General features: G+C 43.9%; 1 protein-coding gene across 1 annotated transcript; it reads left to right on the top strand.

Annotated features, from left to right (window-relative positions):
* Window positions 1–11,704: 11,704 nt before the first annotated feature.
* Window positions 11,705–16,928, top strand: RESP18 (regulated endocrine specific protein 18). The gene is made up of 6 exons (XM_061205157.1): window positions 11,705–11,810; window positions 13,479–13,583; window positions 14,638–14,770; window positions 15,001–15,040; window positions 15,162–15,251; window positions 16,852–16,928. Exons 1-6 carry the CDS (start codon window positions 11,705–11,707, stop codon window positions 16,900–16,902), a joined length of 525 nt encoding a protein of 174 aa, XP_061061140.1. The 3' UTR covers window positions 16,903–16,928.
* Window positions 16,929–17,390: the final 462 nt, after the last annotated feature.

The following is a 17,390-nucleotide window of genomic DNA, read 5'->3' as shown; positions in this document are numbered from 1 at the left end:
TGCCATCCCCACCCAAGCCTTCAGCTGTGTCTTCTTGGTCTTCCTTCCATTTGTGGAAGGGAAGTCTTCCCTCCAGACCCCAAGAAACCACACAGAGAGTAACGCACATTTAACAGGTTTATACTTACGGTCAGTTTGCCCCTGGGAGCGGGGAGATTAGCCACCATTGCTCAGCCCAACCAAACTCCAGCTGTCCCACACCTCGGGCTTTATATTTCTCAAAGCACTTTAACACTCAACTCATTTGATCCTCACAAATGGGAGCACGTGGCAAAGTATCAAGCCCACTGTCTTAGTCTGTTCAGGCTGCTATAACAAAATACCATAAACTTGGTGGCTTATAAACAGTGGAAATTTATTTTTCACAGTTCTAGAGGCTGCAAAGACCAAGATCAAGGCATTGGCAGATTAGGTGTCTGGTCAGGGCCTGCTTCTTGGTTCATAGATGGCTCCATCTTGCTATAACCTCACATGGTGGAAGGGCAAGAGATCTCTCTAGGGTCTCTTTTATAAGGGCACTAGTTCCATTCATGAGGTCTTTACCCTCATGACCTAATCACCTCTCAAAGGCCCCACTTCCAAATACTCTCACCTTGGGGGTTTAGGATTTCAACATATGTATTTGCGGGGGGGACTAAACATTCAGACCATAGCCCCCACCCACTTATACAGCCCAGAGAAATTAAGAGACACTCCTCTGGTAATACAGGCTTAATCATGCTGCCAATGCAGGTCCTCTCCCCTGTATCCTTGCATCTAAGGACATAGCTAAACATAACACTCAGCATGTTTATCTATATCTAGTTCTTATTAACTAGGTTGACCCCTATGACCCACCCTACTTTTTCCCATCATATATTCACTGTGCCTGGCCACTGCAATGCATGGTTCCTGCCTCAAGGCAATTGAAGACTAGTCAGGGAAGTATTGTAAGTTGTAGATACAATGTATTCATGCAATAGATATTTATTGAACACCTGCATAGCTGACTCCATAGAAGCCCTGCTTCATGTCCCCTGGCCTGTCTCTACACCCACATGCAGCTGCAGGTGGACAATGTCTGCATGTGCTGACAGCTTCCCACCTCAAGCCATGGGACTCTTCTCATCCAGTGGATTTTCTGGAAGGCCCAGGGAACTTGCCTACCTATGCTCAAGACAGCCTTGAAATATCTGGGATTTAACACCCTCAGAGGCTGCCCTCAACCAGTTAAGGACTTAGTTTAGTGGGTAAAAGTTTCAGCATATCCCTCCCTTGGTGGGGGTTAATCTAAGTTCTACACAGACCCTCAGGGGTCCCCAGCAGGATTCACTCCCAGTTGCTCACTGTGATGGTTAATTTTCTGTGTTAATTTGACTGCACTAAGGGATGCCCAGATAGCTAGGAAAACGTTATTCTTGAGTGTGCCTGTGAAGGTGTCTCTGGAAAAGGTTAGCCTTTGAAATCAGTAGATTGAGTAAAGAAGATCACCAATGCAGGTAGACATCATCCAATCCATTGAGGGCCTGAATAGAATAAAAAGGTGGAGGAAGGACAAATTTGCTGTCTCTTTGGACTTCCCTGGTGGTCCAGTGGTTAAGACTCTGTGCTTCCACTGCAGGGGCTGCAGTTTCGATCCCTGGTTGGGGAAGTTCCGCATGCCTCACGTGGTGCAGCAAAAAAAAAAGACATTAAAAATTTGCTCTCTCTGCTTGAGCTGAGATATCCATCTTCTGAGCTTGGTTGGATATCAGTGCTTCTGGTTCTCGGGCCTTTGGACCCAGACTGAATTATACCACCAGCTTGCCTGGTTCTCTCCTTGCAGATGGCGGATCACGGGACTTCTCAACCTCCATAATTATGTGCTTCCCCTTTTCTTCCTTATTTTGGATTATTGAAACAGTTTTTAGTATTCTAGTTTAGTGTATCAACTGTGTTTTTTACTATCTTCCTATGGTTTTTAAGTGGTTGCTCTAAGGATCAGAGTATACATGCTTAAATTTTCACAATCTACTTATAATCACTGTTTTACCATCTCAAGTGGAATGTAGAAATCTCACCCGCATACAGGTCCCATTACTCTCCCCCATTTCTGTTGTAGTGGTCAATTAGAATCAATTACACCTACATACATTGAAACCTCTATCAGACAATGTTATAATTTTTGCTTTCAACCATCATACATATTTTAAATGATTCAAGAGGGAAAGAATAGTCTATAATATTTACCCAGATATTTCCCATTTCTATTGCTCTCCCTTATTCCTTATGTTTCAGGTTTCCTTCAGATATAATTTCCCTTCTATCCAAAGAACTTCCTTTAGCAATTCTTGAAGAGCAGGTCTGCTGGCAATTAATTAGTTTTTCTTCATCTTCATTTCACTTTCATTCCTGAAGTGCATTTTACTGGATATAGAATCCTGGGTTGACAGTTCCTTTCTTCACCACTTAAAAAATGTTATTACAGGGCTTCCCTGATGGCGCAGTGGTTAAGAATCCGCCTGCCAATGCAGGGCACACGGGTTCGAGCCCTGGTCCAGGAAGATCCCACATGCCGCGGAGCAAGTAAGCCCGTGCGCCACAACTACTGAGCCTGAGCTCTAGAGCCCGCAAGCCACAACTACAGAGCCCACATGCCACAACTACTGAAGCCCGCACGCCTAGAGCCCGTGCTCCACAACAAGAGAAGCCACGACAATGAGAAGCCTGCGCACCACAACGAAGAGTAGCCCCCGCTCACCGCAACTGAAGAAAGCTCGTGTGCAGCAACGAAGACCCAACACAGCCAAAAATAAATAAATAAATACATTTATAAAAAAAAAAAATGTTATTACACTTTTGGCTCCCATCATTTATAATGAAATATCCATAGTCATTTGGATTATTATTCTCCTTTAAGTGATGTGCTGTTTTTCTTTTAGACTGTTTTCAAGATTTTTTTCTTTGCTTTTAGTTTTTAGAAGTTTGATTATGATGTATCAGGACATGGATTTCTTCAGGTTTATCCTGTTTGGAATTCACTGAACTTGTTGAATCTGTAGGTTTATGGCTTTTGACAAATGTGGGAAGTTTACAGCCATGATTTCTTCAAGTAATTTTTTATGTACTACCCTTTTTCTCCTCTCCTTCAGGGACTCCAATGACATGAATGTTAAACTTTGGGTATTGTCCCACAGGTCCCTGAGGCTCTGCTAATTTTCTTCCCCAATGTTTTCTCTCTGTTGTGCTAATTGGATCATTTATATTGATCCATCTTCAACTTAACTAACACTTTCCTCTGTCATTCTTATTCTGTTAGTGAGCCTATCCAGTGAGTTTTTATTTTGGCTATTGTATTTTGTAGTTTTAAATAGCACGTAAGAGAAATAAACAGAACAGCTAGTGGTAGGAAATGTGGTTGGAGAAGTAGGCCCAGAACTGACCATATGGGACCTTGCAGGTAATAGTAAAGAGTACTAGTTCTTACACAAAGGGCAGAAGAAAATCACCAGGGATTTTTAAGGAAATGAATAGAATGATGATTTAAAATTTTAAAAGACCACCTTAGCACTGTTGGAGAATGTACTGATAGAGGGCAAGAGTGGAACAGATAGATCTGTTAGGAAGTATTGTTTCGGTTCAAGGGACACTGTGGTGGCTTGGACTGGGCAACTGCAGAAGGGTGAGCACCTCCAGCTGCCCATGAACTCTACCCAGAGGAGCTTGAGCCTCAAGGGGAATCCAGACCTGCATACTCACCAAGGGAACAGCTTCTGACTCCTCTCACCATGGCAACTGTGCTTCCTTTGCCCAGATCAGTTGCTAGGGTGACACATCAGCACTGAGTGACTGAGCCCCACGATAAGAACTGGTTACCATGGTGTAAAGTCTGCGGACAAGAATCTGCCATTCTTCTCCAGGTTAAGGTCCTTGACTGGCTCTAAATCTAAGGGAAAATCAGGGGCTGGAGAGAAGATCAAACACAGGAGCCAAGGTGAGGCCAGCTGTGGGGCAATTGCTAAGTCACTGTGCCTCAGGACTTGCCCAAATCAAGGCTGTTATTAGAGCCTGTTATTTATTGGGGGAGGGGGAGTTTACATTTTAGAGGGGGAATAATCTAGCACATATATACACAAATTCAAAATCCCTTGTTTCCTACCATTTTAGGGCTTCTTTGAACTGTTTTCTTCTCCGAGCAAAATTTGCAGCTGGTTGAAACGTTCCTATCCTCCACCCCCTGCAATGCCATCTACAAGAGCAGTTCTAGGACAACATGCTTCTGAATTTTTTAAGTGGGTTTTTGTCAAAACCCTTTCTGTGGGCTTGTCCGGTGGTAGGACAGGTGGGCTCCAGGCAGAGCCTCTGAAGTAAAATATATAGGATCAGAACAGAGAGGACATTTGGGGTGGGGATGTAAAATAGCTCCTTGGTGCAGCTGGAAGCCTGGTTTCTGATCCCTTTCTCTTTCCAGACGTCATTCATAACATGAATGCAGGGCAGGGTAGGACCACAGCTGAAGTGTAATTTTTCCTCATCCACTTCCCCACCACCACCACCTGCCACACTTTATGGTGGTCTTTTTTCCCTTGGGAAAGGAAATTCCTCCCCTTGAACTCCAAGTCCAATAGGCCTGATAACCTGCTTGGTCTTCTGAGGATATTACTCTCAACATTAGGGTCCCCTCCAATGAATAGGGAAAAGAAATGCAGTATCAATGCACATATAATTTATCATGTTGATGGCTATTTCTCTGGTAGTTTGAAATCTTAAAAGGGAGAAAGAAGCACACCCACCTCTGCTCAACCCACCCAAAGACCAATATGTCCCTTTTTCTTGTAGCATTGTACTTCTCAAAGCAGGCTCACACTCATTTGCTCCTAGGCCTAAATTATTTCTGTAAACAATTTTTGAATATTATGTACAACACAAATCATTGATACCAGTTCCTGGCATGATAAAATAGCTTGTGTCAGACCCTCCCATTAACATTTAATGTATATATTCTAGATAAAATATAAAAGTGATTGTATGAAAACATGGAGACCAGCCAAAAGCAAGAAAAACTAGAGGGAATATAATCCTTGAAAAAAGGGAAAACCTCCCCCTGCAACCAATGAGTTCCACATTTAACAGGCTTTTCCGCTAATGATACTTCACAGTTTCCTGTAGCACATGGGGAAATAGGCATGAAAGGCAGAGAGCGGAAGTCTGAATGGCCAAGGAAGTAGTGGTTGGAGTACAGAAATGCCAGAGCAGGTGGAAATTGAGCAAGAACTCTGGGAAATGAGTGAGCTACAGAGAGGGGAACCCAAAATCCACATGCAAATTCCCCTCACATCCTTAGATACCTTCTAAATGGCACAAGTGCAGGGCGAGATTTTAAGGAACTTAGTGGAAAAGTCAAATATCTGAACAGGGATTTTTTTTGCAGCTTCCACAGTGTTTGGGACACCAAGTTTGGGGTTCAGGACTCCCAAAATTAAAAGGCCTTGGAATTAATTAAATTAAAACACTTCGGAGTGTTCATTGAAATCCCAAAAGGACCACAACCTTGGTGTAAGTATGATGTCCCAGGACTAAAGCATACAGCCTAGGATTAAGAGAAGAACTGCAATACTCCTGCCCTAACCAGGCTTCAAGGTTTTCTACCAAAAATTTTGTTTCTTCCAGAATAAATTCAACAGCCTTTAAATGAGGATAATATAAATCAGAGTCTCTACCATGCATCAACCCAAAATGTCCAGTATACAACAAAAAATTAGTTGGCAAATGAGCAGGAAAATATAAACCATAATCAAGAGAAAATCTTCAATAGAAGTAGACCCATAGGTGAGCCAGATGTTAGCAGATAGGGAATTAAAAATAGCTATTATAAATGTGTTAATTTACAAGAAAAGACAAACAATTGGGGAACCTCAGTAGAGAAATAGAAACTATAAAAATGAATAAAATTCAAATCTATAAATGAAAAAATATCATCTGTTATTCATTGAAATTAAATTCATTGAATGAGTTTAATAGCAGTCTGGATGCAGCAGAAGGAAAGATCAAGTTAGTAGAAATTATCCAAACAGAAGCACTGGGAGAAAAAGATTAAAACAAAAACAAAACACAGAGTCTAAGACCTGTAGGATAATAGCAAGTAGTCTAACATATGTGTAATAGGAGTTTTAGAAGGCGAGGAGAGGAGAGACACAATGGGAACAAAAAGTGTTTGAAGGTATAATGTCTAAAAATTTTCCAGTATTGATGAACTACATCAACACACAGATAAAGAAGCTCAGCCAACCCCATGCAGGATAAATACAGAAAGGACACATATAGGCACATCATAACTAAGTTGCTGAAAACCAAAAGAAATAGGAAAATATTTAAAGTGGACAGAGAAAAAGATGTATCTCTTTCAGAGGGACAACACTAAAAATGAAGGCAATCTTTTAGACCATAGAAGCCAGAAGACAATAGAATAATATCTTTATGCTGAAAGAAAAAAGTTAAACCCCAAATTCTATACATAGTGGAAACATCTTTTTAAAATGAAGGAGAAATGGAGATTTTTTGGGGGGGGTTTTTTAAAATTAATTTATTTTATTTATCTATTTTTGGCTGTGTTGGGTTTTCGTTGCTGCCCGCGGGCTTTCTCTAGTTGCGGAGAGCAGGGGCTGCTCTGCGTTGCAGTGCGCGGGCTTCGCATTGTGGTGGCTTCTCCTGTTGCAGGGCACGGGCTCTAGGCGCACGGGCTTCAGTAGTTGTGGCTCATGGGCTTAGTTGCTCTGCGGCATGTGGGATCTTCCCAGACCAGGGCTCGAACCCGTGTCCCCTGCATTGGCAGGCAGATTCTTAACCACTGAGCCATCAGGGAAGCCCTGGAAATATTTTTAAATAAACAAAAAGTGTGAGAGGTCGTTGTCAGCAGACCTGCACAAGAAATGCCAAAGGGAGCTCTTCAACCTGAAAAAAAATGATCTCAGATAGAAACTGCAATCTGAAGGAAGAAATAAAGAACATACACCAGAAATGGGAAATATGTGAGTAAATATAAAAGACTATATTTTCTTACTATCTTTAAAAGTCTACTGACTTACTAAGGCAAAATAAGTTTAAAAAGTATTGTGTGGTTTACAAAATGTATAGAAATAAAATATATAACAATAATACACAATGGGAGGGACAAATGAATTATATTGCCATAAAGTTTATACATTTTGAGTGTTGTAACATAATATTAACTTAAAGTAGTTGTGATAAATTAAGGATGCTCGCTGTCATTTCTAGAGCAACCTCTTAAAATAATACAAAGGAGTACAGCTAAAAAGTCAGTAGATAAAATAAAGTTAAATACTAAAAATTATTTGATTATTCCAAAAGAAAGGAGAGAAGGAGAAACAAAGGAAGATAAAACAGGTAAGACAAATAGAAAACAAATAACAAAATGGCAGAATTAATCCCAAACATATCAATAATTACATTAAATATAAATAACTAAACAATTCAATTAAAAGGCAAAGATTGTCAGTCTAGATTACAAAAAAATAAGAAAAACAAACTATATCTTGTCTACAAGAGATATATATATTTTTTTACTTTCTGCACAAAGTGTAAAGGTTTTTTTTTACTTATGTGTAACATAAGCAAAATTATTTAAGTCAATAAATTTCACATTCTGATTCTTTCCACTGTCAATCACCTTAGTTCCTCCAAAGCCATAAACAAGAGATATACTTTAAATATAATGACAGAGATAACTTGAAAGCAAGATAATGGAAAAAGACATGCCATGAAAATGCTAACCAACAGGAAGCTGGTGTGGTCATCTCAATATCAGAAAAAGCAAGCTCAAGGACTTCCCTGGTGGCGCAGTGGTTAAGAATCCGCCTGCCAATGCAGGGGACACGGGTTCGAGCCCTGGTCCGGGAAGATCCCACATGCCACGGAGCAACTAAGCCCATGAGCCACAACTACTGAGCCTGCATGCCACAACTACTGAAACCCTCATGCCTAGAGCCTGTGCTCCACAGCAAGAGAAGCCACCACAATGAGAAGCCCACGCACTGCAAAGAAGAGTAGACCCTGCTCGCCGCAACTAGAGAAAGCCCGCACGCAGCAGCAAGACCCAATGCAGCCAAAAATAAATAAATAAATTTATAAAAAAAAAACTATACTCCAATAAAAATTTTTTTAAAAAAAGAAAAAGCAGGCTTAAGATAAAGAGTATTACTAGAGATAAAGAGGGATATTTCATAATGATAAAAGGATCAAACCTTTAAGAGGATATAAAAATCCAAAATGTGGATGCATCAAATAACAGTTTTAAAAAACATAAAGCAAAATTGATAGAATCTAAAGGAAAGATAGACAATTCCACAAATGTATTTGATTATGGTGGATAGATCAAGCAGACAAAAATAAATACAAATATGAAAAAATTCAACATTAAACAATATGACTTATTTGACATTTATAGAACACTAAAACCAACAATAGCAAAATACATATTCTTTTCACATGTACATGGAACACTCACCAAGATAGAGTATCGGCTGATCCATGAAACAAATTCAATAAGTCAAAGTAATTGAAGTCATACAAAGCGTGTTCCCACACCACAATGAAATTTAAAAATAAATAATAACAGAAAAAAAAAAAAAACTTAAAAAATCCCCAATAGCAACATCCTTCTAAATAATCCTTGGGTCTAAGGAGTCACAAGAAAAATTAGAAAATATTAACCATTGACAATTAAAACACATGATTTACATGACTATTGCAAAGAAGAAAACATTTAAATCAATGATCTCAGTTACCAACTGAAGAAGCTAGAAAAAAATAAGAAGTGAAACTCAAAAAAATAGAAGGAAATAATAATAAAGAATGGAAATCAATAAAATGGGCAAAACAATAGAGAAAAAGCAATAAGACCAAAAGTCAGTTCTTTAAAATGATCAATAATATTTATAAATCTCTAGCTACACTGATGAAGAAGAAAGAAAAATACGAAGTATCAAAATCAGGAATTTAAAAAGTGAAACTTCAAATTTCCACAGCTATTAAAAGGATAATAAAGAAATATTATGAATATCTTTATGCAAACAAATGTGGTAACGAATATTATGAACAAATTTCTTGAAAAATTCAAGTTTCCAAAAGATACATGAAAAGAAATAGAATATCTGAATAGCTAAAGAAATTGAAATTGTAATAAAACTTGCTCACAAAGAAACTCCAGGCCCATACACTCAAAGAAATAATATCACTCATACAGAAACTCTTTAAGAGCATAACAAAAGAGGGAATGCTTTCTGACTGACTTTATTGGGTCAACATAACCAAACATTTGGAAGAAAACATAGGAGAAAATCTTTGTGAATTTGGGATAGGCAAACATTTCTAAGAACTCAGAAAACATTAGCCATAAAAGATAAAATTAATAAATTGGACTTTCTTGAAATTAAATTATTTTGCTCTTCAAAAAACACTATTAAGAAAATTAGGGACTTCCCTGGTGGTCCAGTGGTAAAGAATCCACCTGACAATGCAGGGGACACGGGTTCCATCCCTGGTCAGAGAACTAAGATCCCACATGCCGCGAGGCAACTAAGCCCGCACACCACAACTACTGAGCTCGGCGCCTCAACGAGAGAGCCCGCGCACCACAGCTACAGAGCCCACGTGCCCTGGAGCCCTCGCGCCACAGCTAGAGAGAGAAAACCCACAGGCCACAACTAGAGAGAAGCCCACGCGTCACAACGAAAGATCCTGCATGCCTCAACGAAGATCCCGAGTGCTGCAACTAAGACCCGACACAGCCAAAAAAGAAAATAAATAAATAAAATAAATAAATATTTTTTTAAAAGTTTGGCAGAAGAAAATTAAAATGAAATGCTCAGAGTTGGAGAAAATATTCACAGACCATTAATCTGTTAAAGGAGTTGTATCCAGAAGTATTAGAGAATTATGTAAATTAGGGAATAGTAAATATTTTTAGACATTGTGTTTGTTTCCAATTGCTGCTGTAACAAATCGCCTCAAATTTAGTGGCCAAAAACAATTTTGTTACCTTACAGTTCTGGAAGTCAGAAGTCTAAAATCAAAATCTCAGCAGGGCTGTGCTCCTTTTGGAGGTTTAAAGGGAGAATACATATTCTTACCTTTTCAGCTTCTAGAGGCTGTTTGCATTCTTGGCTTGTGGGCCCTTCCTTGCACCATTCCAGCCTCTTGCTTCCAACATTATATCTCCCACTACTGACGCTGACCCTCCTGCTTCTTTCTATAAAGACTTTTGTGATTATATTGGACATACTCAGAAAATCCAGGATATTCTCCCCATCTGAAGTGAATCACCTTCTAAGGTTAATCACACCTGTAAAATCCCTTTTACCATGTAAAGTAACATATTCACAGGTTCCAGGGATTCGGACGTGGACATCTTTAGGGGTCATTATTCAGCCTACCGTAAATATCTTAATGGTATTTTGGTTATGTAGAAAACTATCATTAATTCTAAAAGATGTATATTGAATTATTTAGGAGTGAAATGTCATGATGTCTGTAAATTACTTTAAAATACTTCAGCAAGAAAAAGAAGAAATTGTGACAAAAACATTTTATTTATTTATTTATTTTTGGCTGCATTGGGTCTTTGTTGCTGCACGCGGGCTTTCTCTAGTTGCGGGGAGCGGGGGCTACTCTTTGTTGTGGTGCACGGGCTTCTCAATGTGGTGGCCTCTCTTGCTGTGGAGCGTGGCCTCTAGGCGCATGGGCTTCAGTAGTTGTGCCACACGAGCTCGGTAGTTGTGGCTCGCGGGCTCTAGAGCACAGGCTCAGTAGTTGTGGTGCACGGGCTTCGTTGCTCCGCGGCATGTGGGATCCTCCCGGACCAGGGATCGAACCCATGTCCCCTGCATTAGCAGGCGGATTCCTAACCACTGCACCACCAGGGAAGTCCCATGACAAAGTCTTAATAATTGTTACATCTGGGTGGTAGGTATATTCATGCTTCATGTTCATTTATTTGAGTCTTCTCTTTTTTAATATTTGAAAATTTTCATAATAAAATTGTAAGCTTAATGAAAAAAATATATTGAAATGCCAGTCTAGGGCTTAGGAAGCTCACATATTAGCCTGTAACTAAACATGAGTGGAAGCAAGGGATCGATTATTCAATAGTTACTTAGCTAGTTATTGCAGTAGCTCTATGAAAAAGAGTACAGTGGTTTGAACCTGGGCGATGGCAGTGGATGTGGAGAAGTAATGGATGTGCATATACTCAGCAGGTCAAACCCATGATTGCTGAAGGTTTTAAGGCGGGTAAGGGTGAAGTAAGCATCCGGATAATAAAAATAGACTAGATTCATTGAGTGCCGACTATCCAGTCGCTGTTCATATTTAATCCTCGCAACAAACCCATGAGGCAGGTACAATTCGCACCCACATTTTACATGCAATCCGTTTTTCCAGCCTTGGGATTGGGAGTAGAGGCGGTAGTCCTCGGGACCTGGTTTATGTAAAAAAGGAGTGGGCTCCTGGGAGTAGGGTGGGGTGGCCTGTGGGGAGGTAGGGAAGTAAGGGTTGGGTAGGCGTCCGCAGGGGCAGGGCCTGCCGGCCATTGGTCCAGCTGCCAAGGGAGCTTTGTGCAGATCCAGTCTCGCTAGCGGGTGGGAAGCGACAGCCCTGCTCAGTCCCTCCAGCAGCTGTCTCTACCTTATCTGCGACTTAGGTGGGGAGCCAGCGCACCAAGCCCGGGAGGATGCAGCGCCCGCTGTGGCCTGGGGGCTTCCGGGGGCTCTGGCTGCTCCTCTGCTTCCTGCTGCTGAAGAGCCGCCCAGGGAGCGGCAGCGACGTTAGTGATCACGGTCAGGAGGAAACCTGGCGGGTGCGGGCAGGGCCAGAGAGCGATTCTGAGAGAAGTGGGTCCCGGGGCCTCAAGGTTAGGAACTTAGGAGGAAAGGAATCTGTTTGGGGGGTGAGAAGAGAAAAATGCGCAGGAAAGAGGCGCAGGCTTGGCGTGGGGCTCGGTATATGGGGTATGGACTTAAGAGAAGCGGACTCGGGAAGATTGGGGATTCGGGAGAAGGACGAAAAACACAGGGGCAGAGGGAAGTAAAACCGGCCTGGGCGGCCGCAAGAGAACCAAGACGCGCTGAGGGGCCAGGGAAGAGATGCCCATGGCTGAGGGATAGTCAGGGGACCAGGATCTCTGGACAGTAGAAGCAGGGACCGCGGGTATCGGGCTCCGAAGAGAAGGCTGGGCCGAGGGATGAGGCAAGGTTTCTTTATAAACCCCTACAGTCTGGTGTTCGCGATCCAATTTCCGGTAAGAACGGGAAGGCTAGGATGGGGTAAAAAAGGATGGAGGGGGAAAGGGTCCATCCTCTTCCTCCCCCTTCACTCTGCGCCAACCGGGTGCACCATCGCTGACACGTCTGAGCAGCCAGAGACCGACTGCGCAGACTCGAGGATTCCAGCGCCCTGCGCTTGGGGCAGGCGCAAACTCCTAGCCTGATGCCAACTCTCCTGGCCCGATTCTTGGGTTTAGAGGCCAATGCAGAGGACTCGCGAAAAACTGTAGGAGGAGACCTGGGGGCGGGGGGCGGGGCGCGTGGGGTGGGAGAGGACAGGCAAGACTTGTGGGGATGACTCGCTCTCTTTACTGCCCAGAGCCGCCTCCATGCCAGGCTTTGGCCACCGCTCAGCACCACGGACAGCGCCAGGTGCCCTGTGGGTCTGACTGAGGGTGTCTGGGTCACCACTTTTCTATCAGTTCTGGGAGCGCTGCATCAGAGAAGATCTCTCCTTCCAGGAGCTATTTTCCTTCTCAATATTAGGTTCTGCTCCTTCTTAAAGCCAGGAAAATGATATTAGGATCCATTTGACTGGGGAGGAGAATTTCCTTTTTATAATGACTCATGGTAGTTCCACTATAGGAAAACAAACAAGCAAACAAACAAAAAACCCAAACTCCAACCCTACCCCATTTACCTGGAATGAGGAAAGTGTGTATAGTATTAGGAATTACCTCCACCCCCGTCCTTCCCTTATGCACAGTCGGGCAAACTGTGGCTTTCAGGACAAGGATCCAGACACTCAAACACTATACATACCAATACTTTCTTCCTCGAAGGATTCCAGGTGTCCTCTCCAATCCCCTCCAGGCTTCAAAGCCTTCCCTGAATGCAGTTCACCTGCTTTCCATGCCCTACCTGTTCACCTGATTATCCATTGTATGTGTGTAGCTTTCTGAGTCTCTTCTTACCTCACCCTCCACAGGCTGCCTGTGGAGCTTGGTTCTTACCTGGAAGTTGGTACCAAAGGTGAATGAAGTGCAGGGGCTGAAGAACAGGGCAGGTGGTGATGGGGGAAGGAAAAATGAAAAGGAGGACTTGAAAGGAGGTGGGGGTCTGGTGAGGGGGACAGAGACCACTGAACCCAGGGGTGATAGTGGAAGGAAGCTGCTTTCCTTCAGCTGGGATTTGGAAGGCTTCTGGTCAAGCTCCTTTCTCACAGCACTATTTTGCCCTTAGATGGTCAGGGCCAAGTGGGAGTGGGGCACCTCTGGACCCTCCAAGGATTTACCACTCCAGTCTTCCAGCAGTTGCAAGTTGTACTCCAGCACATTATGCCCCAAGGTGAGTAAGAGCTGGAGAAGAGAGGCTGAGGCTTGGTCAGATACAGGGGTATAGTGAGGGGCTTTTTGATCTGAGAACAGGCTTTTATCCCCAAATGTCTCTACTTGACACTTTCCTGTCATGCTTACCTCATGGAGAGTTGGGAGAGACCAAAATGGGGATGGAGCTAGAAGGGCAGGCTGTTTGCCCTTGAACACCCTGGAAGGGCCCAGCAGAGGCTTCTAGAAGAAGCCCCTGGGAGAGGTCAGCATCTAACTCCTTGGGACTAGCCCCAACTCCAGGCACTATCTGAGTTTTTCCAGAGCCAGGAATCCTTAAGTTCTCAGCCAGGAGAATACACACACACACACACACACACACACACACACACCCCTAAGCCTCTGAGTAGGAAGCAGAGCAAATTGTATGACAAATAGAAGAGAGGAAGGAAGGGGAGTGGGGACTCCCTTGAAGACAGATGGCTGACCCTTCCTTAGAGCAGAGTTTCATGAATGGGAGAAGAGTCAGATAGGAAATCTGGCTTGAGTTCATGTTACTACTACCACTACTGATGTCTAATATGTGCAAAATGCCTTAGAGTAGTGGTTCTCAAAGTGCATCCCCAGACCAGTAGCATCAGCATCACCAGGAGACTTGCTGGAAATGCTAATTCATGACCTTCACCCCAGACCTCCTGAATCAGAAACTCTAGGAGGGAGGAACAGCAATCTGTGTTTTAACCAGACTTGCAGGAGATTCTGATGTACTCTAAAGTTTGGGAATCACTGCGTTAGAGTTTTCTCAGCACTCTGTGCACCCCTAATCTCATTTAATTTTCACAATAGCATCAAATGAGTCAGCAAAAAGAGTATAGTCCTAATCCTAACTGAATGTTTATTATATGCCAGGCACTGTGCTAAGCAAATTTTATATGCCATCTCATTTAATTCTCTCCACAAATTGTGATCCTTTGGCTACTTAAGGGAGAGGGGGAGTGTTGACCTCACTCTGGTCTCTGGAGTGGGCCAGTCAGAGCATCCCAGGTATTAATTCACCACATCCTTTCAACCTGCAGGTTTGTTCTGGAAGGATGACATGACCCAGGATGTGATGACACAGAAGATGGGGCACATTGGCAAACTCCACTCCCAGGATCCATGTGTGAGGATCGGGCAGGCAGCCTTTCCCACCAAAACCACCAGGGTGAGGTGTGTGAAGCCTATGGTCAGTCCATGCTGTCTGGTGGACAGAGAGAACAGGGAGGGAACGGGTATTAAAACTGCAGGTAAGAGCTGCCAGGAGCACTCTGAGAATGACTCAGAAATCCTGTCTGGGATCTGCAGGAAACAGTTCCATGAACCACTAGTGACATCTGCAAAGGGAGACGAGGGAGGTGCTAGCAAGCCTAGGTCCCATTTGTCATCCCCATCTCTTCTAGGGGCAAGCAAGGGGAGAAACTTCGACTCCTATTCCCCAAGGTGAGACTCATGTGTCTTCTCAAGACTTTTAAAACCCTGACTTTGGGTCCCATCTCTTTCCCTCTGGGGCCCTGTCACCCTTTTCTGCCTCCTTCTTGACTCCTGGCTTCCCTCCTCACAGACCCCAATGGTCAAGGTGAACAAGGATCAGTGCTTTACCTCCAAAGTGGTTTCGAAGGCCCTGAAACGAGAGGTGACCAACCCTGTCAAGGTGAGGGGCTCGCTTTTTCTAGGGAAGTTGGAATCACCAAGGACATGTTTAAATGAGGGAGGCAGGTGTGAAGGAGGGGAATGGGTATTGGTGTGTGAACAGAGAAGCTGAAGAAAAGATCTTTCCCAATTGAAGGGTATCCCCATTTTCCTGTCTCTCTCAGACTACTTGTGGGCATCCATATGAAAGGTTGGGGGGCATGATGCAGGTGCTGGCAGTCTCTAAGGATGAAATGATCTATAGGGTCATTCACAGGCACTGAGTTTACAAAGGCATAGAAAACTGCAGAGTTTTCAATGTTAAGTAAAAAGTCCTCCTTTTCTCCATGTACTCCCTTGTGTATAGCAAGTGATAGCAAAGCTCCTTTGGATGAATGGGAGACGTAGCCCAGAGGCCTTCACATTCACCTCTTCCCCACCTTGCTCTACTCTGTGGCCTGGGCAAGTCAACTGGGCAAGGCTCTGAGTTATCTACCTAGGATGCTTGAACTCTTCAGAATCCAGATTGTAAACACCCATTTAGCACTCCCATCTATCTATAGATGAGACATTGGGGCCCAGGCTGGTCAAGCAACTTACTCAAGGCTGCATAGCAAGTTCATGGCAGAGCTAAGACTGGACCCAGGTCTCCTGATTCCCAGCCCCTTCCCCTGCACAGTCCCTGCCCTTCCTCGCAGGGACTGCAGTGTGGGTTGTGCTGCCCCAAACATCAGACTCCTCCACATTGACAAAAGTCCTTTTTTGAACTAAGACCTAAATTACAAGAAGGTGGCAGCCAGTGGAAGATATGAAGGAAGGGCCTCCCAGGAAGAGGGCACCGCAATGACAAATGCCCTGAGAGAAGGATACCATGGCAAGACTGAGGGAAAGTCCGTGGTAGAACATTAGGTTGGAGAAGTAGGCTCGGGGTTGACCACACAGGGGCTCATAGGTCATGGTGAAAGTTTGGATTTTATTCCAAGGGTAGTAGCAAGTTAACTAGGAAATTTTAAGGACGGGGATGTAATAATGTGATATGATTTTAAAAGGTCACTCTAACGGTATCAGGGATGGATTGTGAGAAGAGCGAGAGTGAAAACTGAGAGTCCTGTAAAGAGCCGATCATCCTGGTCCAGGGGAGACGGAGGTGGCTTGGACTGGGGTGGTGGCAGCAGAGCCGGCACTGCCAGCTAGCCACGTGCTCCATCCAGGGGCAGCCTGCACCTCTGGGGGCTTCTAGCCTCTCATACTCTCCTAGGAAACCAGTTCCTACTCCCATAAGATGGCAGCTGAGTGTCCTAAGCTTAGGTTGGTCACTGGGTCCACACACTCAGAGCTAAGTGACAGACCCACCTGTGAGAGACCGGTTGCTGCAGTGCCTTCATGAAAGCAAACAAGGTGCTGCCATTCTTCTCCAGCCTGAGCCCAAGGGAAAATCAGTGGACGAGAACTCTATGAATTCTGTGTGGGAGCAAAGGGGACAGGCACTCAGTCGATGGGTTGAGTCACTGTGAGCTGACTCAAATCAGGCTGTTATTGCAGCATTTGGGGGAGAGTAGGTGAGGGTGAGGGAGGGGCCACCTCTCCACATACTGATTCCAATCCTTTGTTTCTGGTTTTAGGGCTTCTTTGAGTCGCCCCCCACTGTGGGCCACAACCTTGTCGCTGATTGAGACCTAATGCGAAGCTGCTTTGCCCCAGTGCCCTTCCCATTGCCCTCTGGAGGGGCAGTTCCAGGATGACCGAAATCTGGATCATTAAAGTGGCTTTGACGCAAACTCTCTGTGACTTGCCCTGAGGCAGGATGGGTCGGGTTTGGACCTGGCCACAGCCTTCAAAGTGAGAGAGGTGGGACCAGAACAAGGGTTGCGGTGAGGAGAGCACACCTTCTCTCTGCTGCCAGAGGCTGCTTCTGCCTTGTTTTCCTTCCAGTGACCATTACTGAAGTGAGGAAAGCAAGGATGGGACCACAGCTGGAATGGCAACCCTCTTTACGTACATCCAGCTATGCTGTGTGGTCTAGTTGCCCATCCTTCCATGTCAGACAGGTCTGGACCCTGCTGTTTTATGAGGGTCTCCCACCTCCAGTATTACAGCCCCTGCCAGGGCTCTTCCACTCTTTGTGCTCTCAAGAATCAACATAGAAGTGCTGTAATCAAAG

Source organism: Eubalaena glacialis, chromosome 1 (genome assembly GCF_028564815.1).
Source record: "Eubalaena glacialis isolate mEubGla1 chromosome 1, mEubGla1.1.hap2.+ XY, whole genome shotgun sequence".
NCBI lineage: Eukaryota > Metazoa > Chordata > Mammalia > Artiodactyla > Balaenidae > Eubalaena > Eubalaena glacialis.
The sequence above is the reverse complement of the archived record's forward strand: the minus strand, read 5'-3'. Positions and strand labels throughout refer to the sequence as shown.